Source organism: Atractosteus spatula, chromosome 14, assembly GCF_055471065.1.
Source record: "Atractosteus spatula isolate fAtrSpa1 chromosome 14, fAtrSpa1.hap1, whole genome shotgun sequence".
In the NCBI taxonomy this organism is placed as follows: domain Eukaryota; kingdom Metazoa; phylum Chordata; class Actinopteri; order Semionotiformes; family Lepisosteidae; genus Atractosteus; species Atractosteus spatula.
Window position 1 is genome coordinate 38066762 of NC_142719.1, and position 20374 is coordinate 38087135.

Genomic DNA, 20374 nt, shown 5'->3' on the forward strand with positions numbered 1-20374 from the left:
AGAGAATGAGCTTGCTGTAAATTCAGATGTTAATATTTCTTCAAAAACAGTAAGATACATATTAGTTCAAGGGGTGTTTGGCCTGTAACTGGTTGGTAATCTTTTTCTGAGAAAAGGAAACAGAAACAAAAAAAAAATAGGTAACAGAAATGAAAGAACATCAAACCTGTAAAGAGTATTCTTCACAGGTAAGGCCAGTTCTGAGATGTTTGGTGGTATACATATCTGTTTGGTTGGATGATGTTTTTTTTCATTCAAACTTACATTTGTATCCAATTGTACAGCTGGGTTTCCAACTGGAACAGTTCAGGGGAATTACTGTACCTTGCTCAAGGTCAGAGCAGCACTGTCTCAACTAGCATTTAAACCTCCAGCCTTTCAGCTGGATGTCCAGAACCCTGACCACTGCTCCACACTTCTGCCCAGAAAGTCATGGAACAAACTGGGAAAAACATTGCATTTCTTTGATAAAATGAATGGGAGCAAGAATAGGAACTGAAGATCTGTACAATAAGAAGGACTCACATACCAAACATGAATGTTCTGAACAATGTATTCACTTGTCTTTTCATATTTACTGTAATAATGAATTGTGCTTATTCATTATTAAATTTAGTAACAATTGCATCATATACCCACTATGTCTTCCATTTCCATATTCCAGTAAAGTATATCTGCACACTAGATATCATTTGACCAACTGAAATACATGCATCATCCTTAGTAGTACAATTACCATTTTAAGAAGCTACTGTATGTAAGGCAGTTACAAGAGCTTTATATTTATAGTGTGGTGGGAAGCATTTTAATGAATGATGGCTCTAGTATGCTCTTGCTAAAATAAACTTACAGACTCTAAAGTCTAATACGTCTCTTTTAATTTGCAATCCAGTAAGTAAATATGAGTCAAGCCAAGTCTCAGATCACAGTGCAGTCCATATCTGTTTTTTAAAATAATAAAAGAGTATTAGACCAAACAGACTTTTTAAATTCATGTAATGGGGCATTTATTGGGGCAATATTTTCTTTTTTAAAGATGTAATCGAAGGTTCTCCCTGGGTAGCTTTCAATTATTTTGAAAGCTAATTATTTTTTTAATTTTTAAAACTCACCCACAGAAGTTGATGTAAGGTGTTTGTTGTTGTGATGAGGAACTACAGTATGTGAAGGATGTATCATTCTGACCCCCCATTCATTTTCTGTATACAAACTCATTATCATCATAATCAGATGCAGCCAATATAAAGCCTGTTTTTTTGTAAAGCCTATGTTGAGTAGCAGACATTGAGACTGGATAAACTAAAGCCAAACGGGGTTTACTGTGTCTAATTCACGTATTTAAGTACATGTGATACACGAGGTCCCTTAGTGCAGAACTGCGATAATAAATAAATCTCCCATCTTCTATGTATATAATTCAATAACATGCAATTTAAAATATTTTGTTTGTAAGGAATATTTGTATATATGTTCAAATTAGCAAGTATAACCGTAAGCTTTTTTTTTCTTTTACAAATGTTCACACGTTATATATGCAGGATCTTCTAACATCTAAAATCACAATAAACTGCCTTTTCCAGCCTTTATCCACTTCTGCATACCGCTTAAGGCAAAATGTTCTTAACAACAGCACGTTCCAATGGACAATTTGGACAACAGTCCTAATGAAACTGCAGTGCAGCGAGATCATCTTTGCAGGACTACACTGCCTGTGAACCACATTAATCATTGCTATCTACAGTAGACGGTGTTAGAAAAGAATTTTAGCGTGCAGTGAAGACATGCTCTCTAAACCGCTTTAGCAGTTATTTCTTCTCATACAGGATGCTAATGTGAACTAGGATAACCATTTTATTTCCAGCAAATCGTTCTGCGTGGCCGTACATTCTCTTAAATACATCACAACTAGAGGTCAAACTTCTGTTTTAACCAAGCAATTCGAAAGATTGGCGCTATTGGAAAAAAAAACGAATCTTGCAGCATAAACTGCGTTTGTTTGATAGATTAGAAACAACGGTATTAACATTCTTTTCATCTTAAGGCAACAAGAGAATACCTGCTTTAATCCAGTACTTCAGAAAACGATTAAAATACTGCATTTTTGACACCTCTGTGCATTCCACAACAAGGCTTTAATGACTGACAATAGCGTTATCCAATCGGACTGTACATAACCTGTCTATGGACCGTATAGACCAATGAAAGCGATAGGTGGGCGTGCGTCGAAAGGTGAAGTGCTTTTTGAGTTTAGTAAATGACTGCAGTGGGAAAATACACAGGGACTGTCTCCTTTTCGCTGGGGTTACATGAGCTATGGAAGAAGCTCGAAGCGTCGACACCCCAAGAAAAAAACCCGGCTTCATCATGAGGATCCAAAAGCCATGAAATCTGAAACGAGCTGCGATTCCCAAACTCTCCCATACAATGGGACTTTCTTCCTCCAGCAATAACAATCTTCTCTGGGGAAATAAACCACCTAGAAAATACAATTACCTGCAGTACAACACCAGCCAGCTACGGCTTGGTCCCTATAACTATGTGTGGCTTGACAGCAATAGCACTTTCTTTGGGATTTAAATGAAAGACAACATCAAAGAATTTATGTACGAGCGCTCACACGAGCAAGTTCTGTACATCACGGATTCGGGTAATGTTAAGCATATGCAGCGCAGCCGTTAAAATTGACATTGCAACGCAGCGTAGTTGGCAGTAAAAAAAAAATCAATGAAGGAGAATTCACAGCACCCCTTTGCAAGTAATCCTGAAGAATCAGAACAGCGGATTGCACAGAATAAAACTCGGAAAATAAGAGGTTTTAACGTGTGCTTTGCCGAAAGTATTGAAGCCATTACAGCATGAAGCGGGTACATTAAAACGACTATTGTCTCTATCCATGGTTCTGAAAGGAGCTCTTTTAAATAAGGTTATTCAAATCAATGTACAGAGTTCTGAGTAGGTGGTCCCGGGACTTTGTAATCTACTCAGTTTTGATTCTGAAAACCTGGGATAACCTTTGGGAATCTGCAAAAAATATATAACACAAAATATTAGAAGTACGGAGTCTACAAGGAAATTCTCCAGACAGTGCGACAGTAACTCCTTTTATTCTTCCAAAACCGGCAAAAATGTACCGACTAAACGCACTTGGGATCTATCTGTGGGAAACTATAGTATTTTTCAGGTAAGCTTCTATGTTATAGTAAATGTTGTGAAATGCTAGGAGTATTATTCGCTTCTAAATGCCGTGAATATATCCGAATTGTCTTCAACAGTAAAGAAATGTGCATCTATTTTTAACAACAATTTAAATAAAATATTCGTGCATCCGTATAATTGTTACACACCTTTCGGTGATGATGAATTGTTAGCTAGCATCTCATTTGTAATAATGAATTGTAGTCATTAATGTTTTTTGCACATGGAATGTAATTAGTTACATTAAGTCACTAACTGCATTGCTGAATTCAGAAGCCTTATTGAGACTAAGCAAACAGCGAGGACTAGTGGTTATCGTGGGATAAGATCACCTTAGCTGCAGGAAAAAGGGCACTCAAATCAACAGGCCTTGTCTAATGAAAAAATCTCTTTGCTTTATTTTTTTTTTACTTTGTAGCAGTACTATGCTTTAAAAATCAGAATCTCCTTCTCAGTTAATACATTATATAGTTTAACATACAGACTTCTGCAAAGTAGCCAACAATAGGAATGTCGTGGAAAAAAAATCAGTAAAATGTTGTCACCGCAAACAGCATTGCTACGCTAAAACCTAGGTACAATGGATTCATTACAGTACTTAAATGACAACTCAGTTTTTCGAGCTAATATTCAATGCTGTGTAAGAAAAGTCAGGTTATTATTTCGTTTTATGCTATTTTGTGTGATATGTGAAACCGAGTTATGTTTTTTTCTAAGTTTCCGTGGAAATGCATACTTAAAAAAAAAGCTTACTATTGAATAAAGTGGATTGTATTTGCATTTCAAATGTGTTTTGCAACTTTCTATATGAATTGTACACACTATATACTTGGAGGGGGAAAATAAATTGAACATGCTAAATGGAATAGTGCTATTTCTTTAAGAAGTGCTTTAAGAAGATAAGAAGTGCTTCATTAGCGTGGAATTGTCGGCATCATTTGTTGTTTTTAAATTAATCCGTTACTAGTGCCTTCACTCTTTTGTAGTGATAATTAAATCAGTGACTAGGGCAATGAGATAAACTCAAACGTCATCAAGTCTGAGATTGAGAAGACTATTTTTTAGCTAGGAGTTTTCTACTCTACAATTCGATTGAAGAAGCAAGTGAAAGTTGACGTAATTAAATAAAGCTGTTTTCTAAAACAATCATATTTTAAAAAGTGGTGAAATAAAAAGGACGTTAAAAATGATGTGATTATTTTAAAAAATCTAAATAGTAATTATTTCGCATTCTGAGCGCGTCGCTTAGTAATGAACATGGATCAGAATATTGCACATTGCGTCGTCTCGGTACTCAGTGCTGAACTCTGCACAATTTGCCTTAATTGATATCTCTCCTCCAATCTCTTTCCAGACCTGGACCTCATTTTAAATGCAGATTTATAACAAGCCATTGATCACTTTGTCAAAGTGAATGCGGCTGGTGAATACTGATTGTATACAAACATCTGTTGTGTCTCGAATATGTTGTTTAGCCAAAACGGAACTCAAGAAAATAACAGGCCGAGATCTTTTTACAGGTTTAATCACCATGAAATTTTGTAACAATGCAAATAAACAGACTACACCCATTTAACCTTTCTTGTCTTTGCAGTTATCCTTCTGTTTTTCATTTTTCTTTTTGGAGATGTGGATGGTTATTTTTTTTATATTTGACAAATATTAAATTTCAGGATGAGCAATATACTGTAATTCTTAAAGGCGCCATTAATGATACAACATAGGACAGAAGCATCCAGTCCTGACACTGGAGGGCTGGTGTGCCTGCAGGTTTTCATTTCACCATACTGTAACTCTTTACAACATAAATCAGCACATTTTTTACTTCATTATACCAATTTAGCAAGTTTTTCTATCTCCTCAGCTGGTGCTTTGATGTGACCTAGAAAGCCTACAGAAACACTGGTCCTACAGGATCACAGGTGGACAGCTCTGACGTACAACTACTGTTCAACATATTGTTCTTTTATTATTTCTGCACGCATGAAGTAGTATCCCAATAGTGTCCGACATTTCCTTAGCTGCTTCTGAGGCAGTAAAGAATAGCAGCCTACAATAAACAAAATACTATGTATTACTGGAAATTTCCAGAATTTCTTTCAGGGTAGTTCTGTTTCATATTTAAAGATTTAAGATATGCTGCCATTCCCTAGATAAGTTAACAATAATATGAGAACTGCATCTGTTTTTCTCACTTTTTCCCTCTCTCTTAATGTTTTTTAAGGGGAATATGACATGTGGAATTAACCTATCCTGATAATTTACATTGCTCCTCAATGCTTTTTATGATAATATTTATGGATAAACTGTTTATATTTTCTACCCTTTTAATTAAATATTTATTTTGTAATTAAAACCTAGGTGGCATTCAGGATTAACACAATTGCTTCGATGTCTGTTTTAAATATTTAAAATAATTATTTGTATGATTACTATCTGCTGTATAATTATTATAAGCTGTAGGAAAAGTGCTAGCTTCAAAGAGATTGCCCATACTAAAAGACGGTGGGAGATACTGCCATACAGAAGCCCTGTCACTGCTTTCATGATGGTGTCTCTGTCCGGTCGTTGAGATGCATGTCCAGCACCACTGTAAATGTGCTACATCAAGCAGTCCTCCTGTGTTAGAGGATCTAATTCATCTATAGCCAAGTGTTCCTTAAAATGCTAAGGGCATTTTGTTCTGCGCTCAAATGTGTATTTGTTTTTTTTGTTTGTTTGTTTGTTTCTTTCTTTCTTTCTTTCTGTGTCCAAAGCAAATTAATGTTTTCCTTTAAATAAGAAGAGGAATGAGGCCTTTAAATCCATCCTTGATCAGGTGTATCCTATTCAGGCTTGAGTCTCTCTGGTTTTGACCAGTGGTGATTAGTTGGTAAAAGTGTGACCATTTTAGTGACCATTCCTAATAGTCCATGCCTTGAAGATGCTGTTGACCTCAAGTGTTATAAATCCTTCAACTATTATTCCAGAAAAAAAAATTGGCCCATCCATCTTTATTCTCAAACGAATCATATTTAAATTGTCGTCTTGACTGAAAAATGTTAATCTCATGAGTTCTTATTCAAGACAGATTATGCATTCAAGGCCAAGATTTCAGAAACTTAATAGACCTTCCTTATTTCACTCAAATGTGTTTAAAAAGTTAATCAGAGCATAACAGGTTAGGAATAGAATAGGCATACTAACACTTTTTTTGCCATACCAGAACAAGACTTTTAAAAAATAAATGAAAATAGAAGAAGAGTCTTACTGTACTGTATATCTCCCCTGCTCTGATCACTTGCTGGCAGGTTCATTTCCAAGAGCTGATGAATGATAATACATTATTGATCAGGGTAGAACAAGATGGATTAAGGAACAAATAAATCAGTTTATTACTAGTGCTATCTTTCATTCTCCTTCACACTATGATGTAGTTGAATCACAATTTGATTTACTATTTTTTTTAGATTGAAACATGGCTATTATCATCAATAATACATGGTGGGCATCTTATGAGCTTATTCAAAGTGTGTAGTATTAAATGACAATTTTATTCAGAGTTTCACAAGAAATAAAACATGTATATCACGTTACCATAAAACTGCTGATCATAAAAATGACAACTATATTCATTAGAGATTTGATAAAGCATAAAAGTAATTATAATATCTGTAACTTTTAGCCTAACACATGTAGGTCGTTTGATTGTTTACTGGCTGGTTACGCATCTATATTTTCACATTTCATTACCAGTGACATTGGGGCTTCATTTACTAAACATGATTGTTCAGTGATTTATCAGTTTGTCATACAGTAAATGCATGTAGCTTTGATGTGAGCAGAGTTTTTAAATGTAAGCATTGTTTCCAAAGTAGTTGTAAATTTTACAAAAGCCAGAATACAGTAACCGTGAGATAGATTTACAGTACTCGGCTTTTATGTTGTCAGCAATGTTGTTGTTTTTGCCATTGTCATTATTGTTGTATTTCATTTTGTGAAAGGGAGTAAAAACCACAATCTTTCTGATGTAAGTGGGAAAAGACTGAGGATGTTTTTAAAGATTTGACTTTGAAAACAGTCCAGCGATTACAACAAAAAGCAGTTTGCTTTAACATCTGGAATAAAAGGATAAATAACTGTTTTTATGGTGGTTTTAAGGCTGGTTCAGCACCATTTGTAGGTCACTACATTTTTAATTTACATACCACCTTTTCTGATCACTGACATTTTAAGCTCCTTAGAAAGTGAGTTTCACTGGGACAAAAAATGGTAAAGTTCAATTCCTCAAGTGTATACATGAGGAAGTTAGAAGTTATTCCCAATTTATAAGCATTTCTTATAATTTATAATGAAACTCAGAAATAATTTGTTCAAGATTTACAAAGTGGAGAATGTGGTCATCGTACATAATAAAACTAGCCACATCTCAAAGGAAACACACCTGTAATGTACCAATTCAATGAAATTATTTGTAATTAATCTTCATCAGAGACAGACACAAAATCCAGGTCCATGAGTCTCTGGGGGTTTGTTCACATGTGCAGCCCCTCAGACCAGAGTAGGAACCTTCAGGGACTGTGAGGTCATGAAAAATAATGACCTTTTACAGTGACAACTCTTTAGATTATATTTGAAAAATTTTATTACAAATAAGTTAGTGTTTCCATTTTTAATCCCCATCAAGGTTAAACATTTACAGAACATCTTCTGTCAGCATACCGACCCAATCTATGTTCAACATCTTTACAGATGTTTTGAGTTGTATTCCTTTTACACAGTCCTCAATCAACTCAGTAGTGGCTATAGAACTTTATGACTGACTCAGAATTGTAATAGCATACCAAAAGATTATATTGCAGCTTCATTATAAGACATCCTACAGTACAACACATCCTACAATAATCCTAGAAGCATTACTACAGCAGTTACACAGGTGATACTGTATGTTCCCACTGTTACAGTTCATTGGCTGTCAAGACTTGAGTAAAGAACATTATAAAATTGTCAAACTTATTTTAAGTGGTTAAGATGAAGTTTCAGAGGTCCACTGTACTTCATTGTTCTCATATTTTAGTAGATAGAAAAGCATAGATAGGTTTAGATGTTAAAATAATCTTTATTTTTCAATTGTGTTGAACAGTTATGTAATCTGATTTCACAATCCACATTTTTAGAGCTCAGTTTTACAAAATAAAAAAATAAATACCATTCAATAACTTTCACAATTGTACCACCAAACTGCTAACTTCATATTAATGCTAGAAAGTACCTATCTACATAATTGATCAAGGAACACCTTGTAGTGTTATGGTGTACTTTAAGAGGAGGCAGTAGCTATAAATTATGGGATAGGATATTAATTAGCTCTCACCTTTTCACAATACTGAAAAACGGAACCATCTAAATAGCTCTTAAAACACACCATCACCCTGAAAGGTGTTCTTGTGAGGCATGGATATATGCCCATTTTGTCAGTCTAAGATAAGTCACACTGAAGAGCCATAAGGACAAAACAGCTGCCTGTGACTGCAGAGTTACTGCAAAGCTGTGTTAGAAGTCTCTTTAGACAGCTCGGCATTTCAGCACTGTGAAAAGATGAGAGCTTGAAAGTATTAATTCCTATTATAGAATGTTTTTTTTTATCTTGTAGAGAAAGTGAGATTTTCCAGTCAATTGACTAATGAGACTCTACAAAAAAATCCTTCAAATAAAAGGTCGCTTTTGACAATGTGCTTCAAATACCAACAAAGGGATTTCCCTCATAGTGGAACACTGCTACAAACCACTTCAGATGCACATCACATGGTACAAAGTCCAGCTCTTCACTTAAATCACTGTTAATGTTGTTAAAAGGGATTTAACCTTCCTGCTCTTAAAACAAAGCCTCCTTGTCTTAAGTAGCTGAAACCATTCACGCTGGTATCCCCACATGTTACTGCACAAGTGCTGTTATTAGATGTGTGAAAAATCTGTAAATCATTTATTACGAATGGATTCTATTTACTCCTACTTATTAGTGTTAAGGCTCGTGTAAGTAAATATTTGTTATTCCTTTCTTTTTCAGTTTAGCAGCCTCCAAAGAAGCTGCTGCACGAAAAGCTTCCACTCCAATGCCTCCTTCTGAATTCTTGGATAAACTCATGGGGAAAGTGTCAGGGTACGATGCAAGAATCAGGCCCAATTTTAAAGGTAGGACAGACCACAAAGACACCATTGGATACCAAACAGGAATGTAGCCAAACCTCGCCTAAATACAGCAGGGGATATTTCATAGTTGGAAAAAAAAATGTTGCTTTCTATGTCTTTCTCTCACTTTTAATGATGCACATTGTGGATTTTATCAGTAGCTAAAGCCATAAACTCTAACTGAAGGAAAGCTAATAAAATATTTAAAATACATTTAAAATCATAAAAAGGACAGCAAACAAAATATACTGTACGTTTCCTGAATTTGTTGTTGAATAAAAAGTATTTATACATAGAATCTGAACACCAATTGTAAGCCATAGTTGTGAGTTTGCAGTAAGGAATATTTTTAACTGAAGCTTAAAAGAATTGATAAGATGATTTACTGACATAAGCCACTGCTAAATTCACATGAGCCTAGGCATTACAGTACTTCTGAATTACATCAAAGATTCTCCCTGTGATTATTCTAAAACTACACTTTCAAGCAAGTGTTATATTCTGTAACTCAGACATTTCCCATTGAGTACCTTAAAGCTGCAACAAAATTCAGCTGAGTTCTTTAAAATCTTGTATTTTTCTGTTGAATCGGGATTACTGAACTTGTAGTTGCAAATTTACCTCGTCCCTCAAAAATCTCCAGACATATTAACTGTTTGTCTTTAGAGGGTTTTACTCCCATTTACAATAGTTTCACAGTGTCTGTAGGATGGCTACATTCCTGTAATCAACCTCAGCAAGATCTCAATATCCTAAATGTATGTCTTGTGGGTAATTAAGATGACATTTTCAGTTCTTTGAGTTAACTGTAAGTGTTGACTTTTTTGAGGTCACTGCAAGTGTTGGGCACAATTTCCATGTTTATAAGAGAAAGGCCATCATTAAAAGGAACAATTGTTGAAACAAAATCTTAATGTAAATTCTGTTACTGTACCTTTTAAAATGTCTCAGAGGTTTGTATGAGTATGTAATACAAGCAGTGTCTTTTAAGAGTGGCAACCCTCCAATATGCAGAGATCAGAAATATATAAACAGGCAAGCATTGTTTTACAAAGTTAAAGAAAATCCACTGGACGTTTATAATATGTGTCTTTTGACTGATGGGTGAATAAGTGTTTGACACTAACCGGGATATTTAATTTAAGATTCCCTTCAGTGTTCATGAAGTATCTCAAATACAGGACATAATACTGTACATGATAAACACCATGTAAAACGGTTCAAAAACATTTTTTTCTGAATTGCAAACTAAAACAAAACTGAAACATTTGAATTTTTTTAGCCAAACAATATAATATACAAATGTATATTAAATATTAAATGAAGTGGTATTTACCCACACTTTAGTAAAGTTGGTTAACTAAAACTTAGTAATGCTACAAATTTAATTGGTACACTTCCTGTTCCATTGCTGCCTTATGATTTTTTGGGTAGTTTTTTATTTTATACTTTGCAGCATGGAATGAATGTCTGCTTGTTCCCTTACGTAATGAGTGTTTACTAGCTGGAAATTTCCTTCACACAGACAGAACAGTCAGAACTGCAAAGGTTATTTATTCTTGTCAGGGTAAGAATGCCTCTGCAGGCTGACACTTCAGTGCCGAGTTATTTTCGAACATGATTCACAGAAACGTTTTTCAAGTAAGAAACAAACAAGAATCCTATTTTAAAAATCCAGCCAGACGAAGCTTTTGCACTTTCCAGTGGGACACAGACACCCTGTCAGCACTCAAGTAAGCCAGCACACTTTCAATGGCCTCAGTCTGAGTTTTGAAATTACGGAGGGTTGCTGTTAATAAACACCATTTAATATGACATGAGGATTCTCACAACTCCTACAGTGAAGGAGCACACCTTGTCAAATTAGCACCAGTTCTGCTAATTTGGTAGTGGAGCAACAGCCAAAGAAATAAAAAAATGCCTGAAGCTAAGAATGTGCCAGCATGGAAAGAAATTACACTGATCATCACTGAAGCAAGATGTGGGAAACTGTCATAAATGTATTTTTCTCTATAACATATTATATACTGTAAATCCTAGATTGGCATAACCTTGACAATCCCATGCAGTGATTTGTTGTAACTGAGTTAATCCAGATGAACATTACAATCAGGTTTACTCAGGTAAAAATTTCAATTTAAGAGCAACAATTATTTATGTATCTATTTGTTATTTATGTGTTTATTTTACCCATGGTAACTGTGAACACAGCCACACTAAAACTCTCTATGTAAATGTATGTATCTTATATATCTATTCCTATATAAATTGCATATTACTCAAACTTGAAACTGCACCAGAATTATTTTTTTTAGTGTCTGCATAGACAAGACTGCCTTTTTAAAAATATCTAAATTGCGTGTATGCCCTGTTTTGCCTATAGGGACATTCTGACCAATGACTCAAGGTGATTCCATTTTTTTAAGAATTGGTTTTTAGATTTGTGATCATCAAAGTTAAGCGTAGGGGGTGTAAGTTCACTAGGTGCCTTTTAACTGGGTTTTAAAGTAATAAATAAGTGAAGTGGAGTCTTCTTTTGTTGCCATCCCAGAGCTGTGTTAAAACTGCCACAGTGCATTACAGTGATGATCAGTGTAAGGCTTTAAACAAGAATGATTTTGTCACCTTGGCTCTGAATGGATTTTAAGACAAGTTCATTTGTAAATATACAGTGTGCTGCAGTATATTTACTGATTGCTTTTGGATGTTATGTATATGTCTATTCCTTTGCTTTTCTTCTTCATTCATGTGTTAACCTACAGAACTGAAAGATAATATGCTGATGCGACTTCATGTTAATTTACTGTTACCACCATGTGATTAAACTGCAATGCACCCTGTGTGGTGTCTACAACACAAATTATAATGGAACAAACCCATAGAAAACTTGTTTGAGAACTTAAATTTTGGATAGTTGTAAAAATTTCCCAAAAAACATAATTTTATTTCTGAAGCAGACTTAGATGTTTATTTTATTATTCCAAAAGTACTCAACGTTCAGATTATTCTTTTAAACACAAACTAAAAGTAATAAAATAAATGATTAGAGATACAGTAGCATTTTAAAATTCTGAAAAAGTAACAACGTTCTATTTCAAAGTGTTAATTATACCTACTGCTTCTCAAAGGGGAAAAATACATTAATATAGAAAATGAAAATAAAAAGAAATGAAACCATCACAATGTAATTAAAAGGTCTTTTGTATTTACAATTTGATTACACTTATTTTCCTCTTTTTTCTAATTAAAATAATAATAATAATGCTCTGGAAAAATAAAAAAAGTCCAAGTTGTATTTGTAATTGTTGTATTATAGCACTTGGCATATTTTTAGATACGGTTACCAGGATACCCAAGTAGGATAAAAAGGGTGAAGATTTTTTTAAATTGTCCTCATATTTTTTTATCATTGGGTATTTATCAGCCCCAAAGTATAGATTTTTACACAGTGAATGCTGTTAATACCTGAGAAGAACATTGTGTTTCTTGGTTGTAAGTATGAGGAATCAGTGAAATGAGCTGCAAGGAGAGAAAGAAATTTGGCTTCATGAACTGAACAACATAAGCAATTTATGGATCATGTTCAGTTCGATGTGTATACAGTAGGTTTGATTCAGGTCGCTTTGACATGCAGTACATTTGGAAATTTCTGTAATTTAGTCTGTGTATGTAACTAAATACCGCAGGAATTCCAAAGCTCAAGTAATTTATGCAGATATACAGTTGTTAGTATTTAACCAATCAAATACAATTTTATTTTTAAATTGATGTCTTATGAATTAAAATGTTACTGCTGTTTTGGATTGCAAACGGCTGCCATAGCATATCTTGAAATTTCCAAGAAATTTGCCACCCCTCCTTTTTGTATATACTGTAAGAATCAAATTATGTATTGAATATTATTAACGTCCTTACCTAAGAGAGTATGCACAATATGGACATTTCTACAGACTTCATCTTATTTTATCTTAGAAAACCCATGAGTGTTGGACACATTTCAAAGAGCTAGGCACTTGCATTCATCTTTTCCAAGCAAGGTTCTCTTTTTAGATGTTGCACTAAAAGTGCAAAATGCTGATTTTGTGGAGCCAGTGAACTTAAAACGAGGACATTAGCCAACCTACTTGCTGAGTCACAGGGTGAAAAATGAATCTGTACTTGAGCCTGGGGATATTCCCCAGACAATGCAGCAAATCTAAAGAACTAAACCAAGATCAAGAGCTTGTCTGAGCTACAAAAATCAGCATCCTGGGCATGAGATGAGCTGTACACTGTTTGTGATTTGGATGTGGGGTTTTAGGGCAGTGAAACACCTAGAACCTATACAAGTTATCCCCATCAGAATTGTTTACCCATTCAGTTATACACTGTGCAATGAGAGCCTGTTAGTCTCCCTTCTAAGCAAGTCTGCTGTGGAGTATGCTGGCTGTAGTCCTACTATTCTTGAGAATCAGTATGCGAAAAATGATTCCCTCCAGGTAACTTAACAAAAGCTGCTGTTGTCATATAATTTGCACCGAAGGACATTTATGACTAAAGCTTTGAGTTAGAGGTCTGTTACAGCTCTTTAAACAAATCCTTGCTACTGTACCTCTAACATAAAAAAGACAAGATTATGACTTTAATGAAATAGCAGAGTAGGTTGTTCAGCTTTATATATTCTTTCCACCCCTTAAAGTATTCCAGCAGTTTAGGCGACTTCAAATTTTGCAACAAATAATGGCCTTCAATGCAGAATTGATCAAAACAGAAAAGCATTCATTGTCCTCATTTGAAAGAAGTATAAAGTATTTGAAAATAGAGTACATGTTGATTACGTTCCACCTGGATACCTCTCGACTGGGTAAATTAAAAAATTTACAAATGTTCAAAATTTACTTTCTTTACTACTTTGTATATAATTAAAAAGGAAATCTCTCTGTCAGTTGTGCCTGCATTTAGAATTAGAATTAGGTATTTCTGTATTTTATTATCATTCTGGCCTTTACTGACAATTAAGCACATTTATAAGGCTATCAAAACAGTCACATATATATAGCATAGAACAGCTCTGAAGAGCAAAGAAGATTGAGGAGGGAATGCTGAACAATACTTTAGATGAGATAAACAATGATAAGGCTCCAGGATATTCACATTGTAAATAAGAGTTTCTGTTTGTTCAAGAAAGCGGTTATATCAGAAGATGTTTCACTAAAAAAACAATTGGGTACATTTTGAGGGTACATTTTGAGGTCTATGAACAAAAGTCTGAAAAAAAGAATTACTTTTCTGCTCAACGGTGTCCGTGACACATTCATCAGTGTATGAGTACTTTCCCATGCTTGGCATTCCTCACCCTGTAAAAATAACATGGAGCACATTAAGAGCAAGCTGTTTCCCATTTATGCTACAAAGACCAAAATTTTACCTAATTAAAATGAAGAGGCACTCTCCTCAAGCACACCATTCTAGTGAATTTTGTGTTCCATATCTAAACAAACTCCATTATCTAAAGTGATCGTGCTGTATCCCAGTGGGAATAACCCACAAAAGACACGTGAAACAATAAAACTTCCTTTCACACCTTTATATATACAGTATATGTGTTTGTATATGAGACTTCTTCAGACTTTTCAAAAGAACAGAGATGATTATATCCCCCCTTCTTTGGATGAAAAAATGACCTTGCCTCCAACCAGTACTGTTCTAATTATTCATTCCTTCTTTTTGGAGAAAATATCAACTTAGCTTACATACAGATAAGGAAAGTTTTCAAAAAGAAGCCTCGTGCTTTTGATTCTTTGGAACTATAACTATGGTCCTTCCATTCGAAATACACCTAAACACATTTTCCTCTTTAATGTAATCTTTCATCAGAATAGTTGCATTTAACTGGCTTACTGAAATGCTTCTGTACTCATCAAAATGGATGAAGTTTTGAACCTTATCAGGTCTCCTCTTCTTTACAATAATGATGAAAAAAAAGACACAAAGTGGGCAGTAAATTACATTTTAATACCAGAGAAACATAAAACTTAGACTATAATTGTGTTTTTCTTGTTCCTTGTGATATGAGTGCTTGATAGTATTTCTTCTGAGCCTTGCAATGACACACATACAGCAGCTATTCTTCAAAAACTGAAAAGCTGTTGAAGCTTTTCAGTTTTTGAACAGTAAAGCCTTACTTTACTGTTCTGAAACCAGGTAGGGCATTAAGATAATTTCATTACTCTTCCTTGAATGTAATGGGATTGATTTTAACCACTTCAATTAGCAATCTCAAGACAATGACTCAGAAAAAAATGGAGAAATGCATGTCAATATTGAGACTGAATCTTACTATGATAGAAGATTTTCTATACAGTATATTAGTTTCATTAAACCTAAACCTTAGTTTGTGTGAAGGATCTATTTTATTCCACAGTATAAAAATGGAGTAAAATTTGATTCATGTGGCTTATTTGTTGAAGTCACCTGTCTTGGAGAGTTCATATTTGCAAATAAAGTAATTGAATGTCAGAGCAGTACATTCTGTAGACTTACTGTATAGTCACATTTTACATATACTGTATACACTATATATTATCCTTCTAGAGTTGCTTAAGTGTTTATGTTACTGTATGTATTGTAAATGGGTTGTGATGCTGGGTGTCTCAGGTGATTTGAGTGTGTTGCAGATACTGACAGTGTCTGGTTAATATCTAGATTAATGCTTAATAAAGGTTAAGTATTTCAATAGAGGGAAACTGTATTTTTGTCTGTGTACAGTACTTACGTATTGCTGGATCTGCAGCTTTTAAAGTCTATATTTCTGTATTTGTGTACTAGTATAAAATGAGAAATGGATGGTAGGTGAACTGCAAGCTTCATGTAATTCTTCTGCTCCTTTTTTCATATCTGTTTTTGCCGAGTCTTTTTTTTCTTTTATACTGTATATATACATATAACATTGAATGTTTCTTTTTTAAGAATTGCCTTACTGTCATAAATGATAAACACATACACAAACTTTAAAACAATGTATTTAAATAAATTGAAGTTATATGTTTAAATGATAAAATATAATATATATTTTATTATGTAATAGAATATTTGTATATCTGCTACTTTAAAATGCATGAAATCAGAAGAATGCATTGGTCTGTGTTTGCTGAACATGATCTTTGAACAATACAGGGCATCTAAGGTTATATTAAGATCACTCTGACAGATCCAGAGTTACAAAGTCAACAAGTTTTAAAAGACAAGAAGACTCTTGAGAAAATGCCTGGCTTATTCAAGGACCATTCTTCGATTTATTTACTTAAGTGCTATGCATAAAATTACTTCATCTCCATGCTTGTTTCACTTTAATAAACCCTGTTATGATAAAAACATGAGACAAATATGAGGAGAAAGCAATTCTTTGGATCCACATTCTTCCATGTCACCCTTCAATTTAGACTCTGTACCTGAAAGATTAGCGCATTGCTAGAGATAAATATCTGTGACATTTTGTGATAATTGTTTCTTTCTTGTGTGCTTACATGGCATATATCTTTGTTTACAGCAGCATGCGACCTTTTGAAATATGGTTCCATTTAAAGTTTAAGATTGAAAATTATGAAGCAGATGTCTGACAGTTTAGTTGTAATATCCTTAGTAAAGTATTCTAAATCCATCATCGGTAAACTGCTTGTCCAAGGGAGAGCCTAGACAAGCCCGAGCCACAGCCTGGAAACCTAAGGCACAGGATGGGACTGAGAGCACATGAGTGGGGCAGCTAGTCTGTTGCAGGACACTGGAGTGAAGGGGATCATTTAGAACAGCCGCTTAATCCTGGCTAGCATGTTTCTGGGAGCTCCAAACATCCAGTAAAAAATTCCTGTGACGTGGACTAGGCAGGAATCAGACCTGGAGCTGTGAGGCGGCAACGCCAAACACCAGCCATCGTGTGGCTCCAGCATTCTACTGTACATCAGTTCACAAGGAATAACTACACCCAAGAACTGGGTGCGTTTCAGGACATTTATGGAGCATTTAGCTATAGTCTGCAAAAAGGCACTGTCCTTCGGATGAGATGTAAATCTGAGGTCCAGACTCTCTGTGGTCATTAAAAATCCCAGAGCGTCTCTTGAAAAGAGTAGGGGTGTAACCCTGGCGTCCTGGCCAAATTTCCCATTGGCCTTTACCAATCATGGCCTCCTAATAATCCCCATCTATAAACTGGCTTTATCACTCTGTTCTCCTACCAACTGACAGCTGATGTGTGGAGGCTGGGACCTTCAAAGGTGGAGATGAGGTGGAGGAAGGAAGCATGAGATGAATTTGCGAATGATACTTATGCAGCATACCTTTGAGAAAAGACGTCCGGAATAATTATGATGTAGAATAGCTGGGACAAAGGTGGTTTGGTGTCATCCCTACTGAACGTCACTTAAGAACTTCCAATTAGTAGAATGCATTAGTTATAAGGGAATTTTTAATTAATTTAGCAATCGTGTAAATCCCTAATTCCTGAATCTAAAATGAGGGATTTTAGAATGCTAGGAAGATTATTTAATGCCTCATATTTGTTGTGTTTTCACAAGTGTCATTTATACATTCTCATAATTCAGCCGAATTAGATTTTATTTTCAGTTTGTAACAATATGAAAGATAGTATTTAATCAAAGTAAAATCCAATAGACAACTGCTATTAAAAAGCCATTCAGGTAAAGAAACCATGATCAGCAAAATACAAATTCATAAAATACACAATAACTGGATTTTCTTTAAGATAAACATTAAAAATCCTTTATCATTCAAATTTGAGGTAAATCCAAATGTTGTTTGCACAGTATATGTAAAGGATTTGCATTTGCAATAAATTGAAATCTGGCTCTGTTTTAAACTGTAAAATAAAAGTGAAAAATCTATTGATTAATTTACACAATGTATTACATACAGGAAGCTCCCAGGCAGTTACCTTTGAAAAGCAGATCATATTGTAAGTCACGGGCTGTATCTGTGTAATTATTTCACGTTGGGCTCTGCGACTTTGGGAGCTTCCAGCACTAATTTCCTATGCATGCACATTGATCAACATAGCTTTTCCGGCTCTCCAACCTAAATGGTTAAAAACAGTACTGCGTTACAGTACTTTAAATTTCATGCGGCAAAGGAGAAGTAGACCATTATTATTGTGTAGTTCTCGTAGTTCCCGTGCAATTTCAAGCCGTCATTCAGGGGCATGTCACAGACCTTTGCCAGCTGTCAGGACGTCAGTGAAAGATCACACTTTTTTCCACTTTCCATGCATCCTTGCTGCATTGTTGAAATGATGTCGCGCTGAAGTGAAGGCAGTTTGACATGTAGTCTTGGCATTCTGAATTGAAGTACTGCATTACTTACTGCACTTGGCTCACCCACCTCTACCCATTCTCTGCTCTCCTGTGAACAAGTATGCATCGCAAACCCAATCCTCCCTCCCCCCACTTCTTTTTTTTTCCCTTGACCAATTTGCATTGCCTCCTTTCCTGCCCGCTCTGGCGTAACTGAAAAAAAAGAGGGGAAAAAAATCCCTGAAGCGCAATCCCTCCCTTGCCCTCCCCCCGCCCGCCCGCTATTGCCTTTCGTCTGTTACAGGCCTGGATCGACCCTGTCACACACTTAAAAGTATCGAAGTGTTGGCAGGCGTAATCCAAAATTACGATAATCGTAGCCCTGCGCTTTTTTTAGATGCTGTGTTTCCGCTTTAAGAATGTATTCGCGCAAGATGATATTCTTGCTGTTAGAATATGATGTGTTTAATCCTAATCTTTTCTTTATTAGACCCACAGAGTTCCAAATCGGAAGCTTCTCACAAGAAAGGTACTTTCTTTTTCATTTATAATGGAATGTGATAGTAATTTGGTTGCAGCAGAGAACACGGCCTGATTAAAAATAACAGCAAGAGATAAACACTTTGGAAGATAACTTTTAACGGTTAGTAAGCACTATAAAATAAATTCAGTTATGGTTTTATTTTTTCACTCATGCAGTAACCAGGGAGGGGCACGGCTGTAATGAGTTTGAGAGAGAAATTGTATACATGTTTATACAGTGTATTACTGAGTATTCAGATTTGGCATAAAACCCATAGACATGTGTCTGGGTGTATGCGATGTGTGCTTTCTCCAGGCAAAATCAATTAAAAAAGAACAAAAAGAATATTCGTTCATGCTGTTGACGACAGTAGTTTTTTAGGATTCCTGTTCTACTGAACCGCGGAGGAAAGAGGGAGAAATATTTATTACATAATCTCCAAAAAGATCTCTCTATTTAAATATATACTCACAGCATATTCATGTAAAATATGAATTTGTTATATACCAGTATAATTTGAGTCGAAGTCAGTAATTCTTCCCTTTCATTCTGTTGAATGGAAATGCACTCCTATATTTTCCCGTAAAAAGTCTGTCAAAAATTCAATGTAATTCAGTAATGATCTAGTCTCGACACCTGCTACTAGATCTCTCTTGGTGGCCAGGCGCTTTAAGTGCCGAATGAGCTAATGCACGCATTTCAAGAATCGCTCGAGTGAATGAAAAAGATTTTTAATTTGAATAGTTTCCTGCTTTTCTTATATGACTAAATTTCATTATAGAGTTTTAAAAATTAAAAGGTTCCCCCCATTAAAAAGCAATTTTATAACTAAAAGTAATTGGTTTATTATTACCACATTTGTAACTGTCAAAAAATGCACACTTATAATTGTAACCTGCCTGAAGGACAATAATGGCCTTCACTATTAAAGTGACTGACAGGAATTTTGTGTCATTAATAATTCCATTACATTACATTTTTCAAGTAATACTTCTATCGGTGATTCCCAGTGATAAGAACCCTAAGTCAAAGCCTCTAATAGCAGAACACGATGTGGTTGCTTTATTAATATAATGCGTATTTTAATCAGTTGTTTTAATTTTTATATCACTCTGTCCTCTGTGGTGATGTAGGACAGTGGAAAGTATTTCAAACAAAGTAGTTCCCAACTGTGAACTGTAACAAACTGTTAGAATACATATTGTCA

General features: G+C 34.9%; 1 protein-coding gene across 1 annotated transcript in view; it reads left to right on the top strand.

Annotated features, from left to right (window-relative positions):
- The first annotated feature begins 2209 nt into the window (after positions 1-2209).
- Positions 2210-20374, top strand: part of glra1 (glycine receptor, alpha 1) — a 54182-nt gene continuing 36017 nt past the window's right edge. The window contains exons 1-4 of the mRNA XM_088933087.1: positions 2210-3181; positions 9242-9366; positions 9687-9692; positions 19135-19173. Of these exons, the coding sequence (XP_088789213.1) occupies positions 3126-3181; positions 9242-9366; positions 9687-9692; positions 19135-19173 (226 nt within the window). The 5' untranslated portion in view covers positions 2210-3125. The remainder of the gene's footprint in view (positions 3182-9241; positions 9367-9686; positions 9693-19134; positions 19174-20374) is intronic.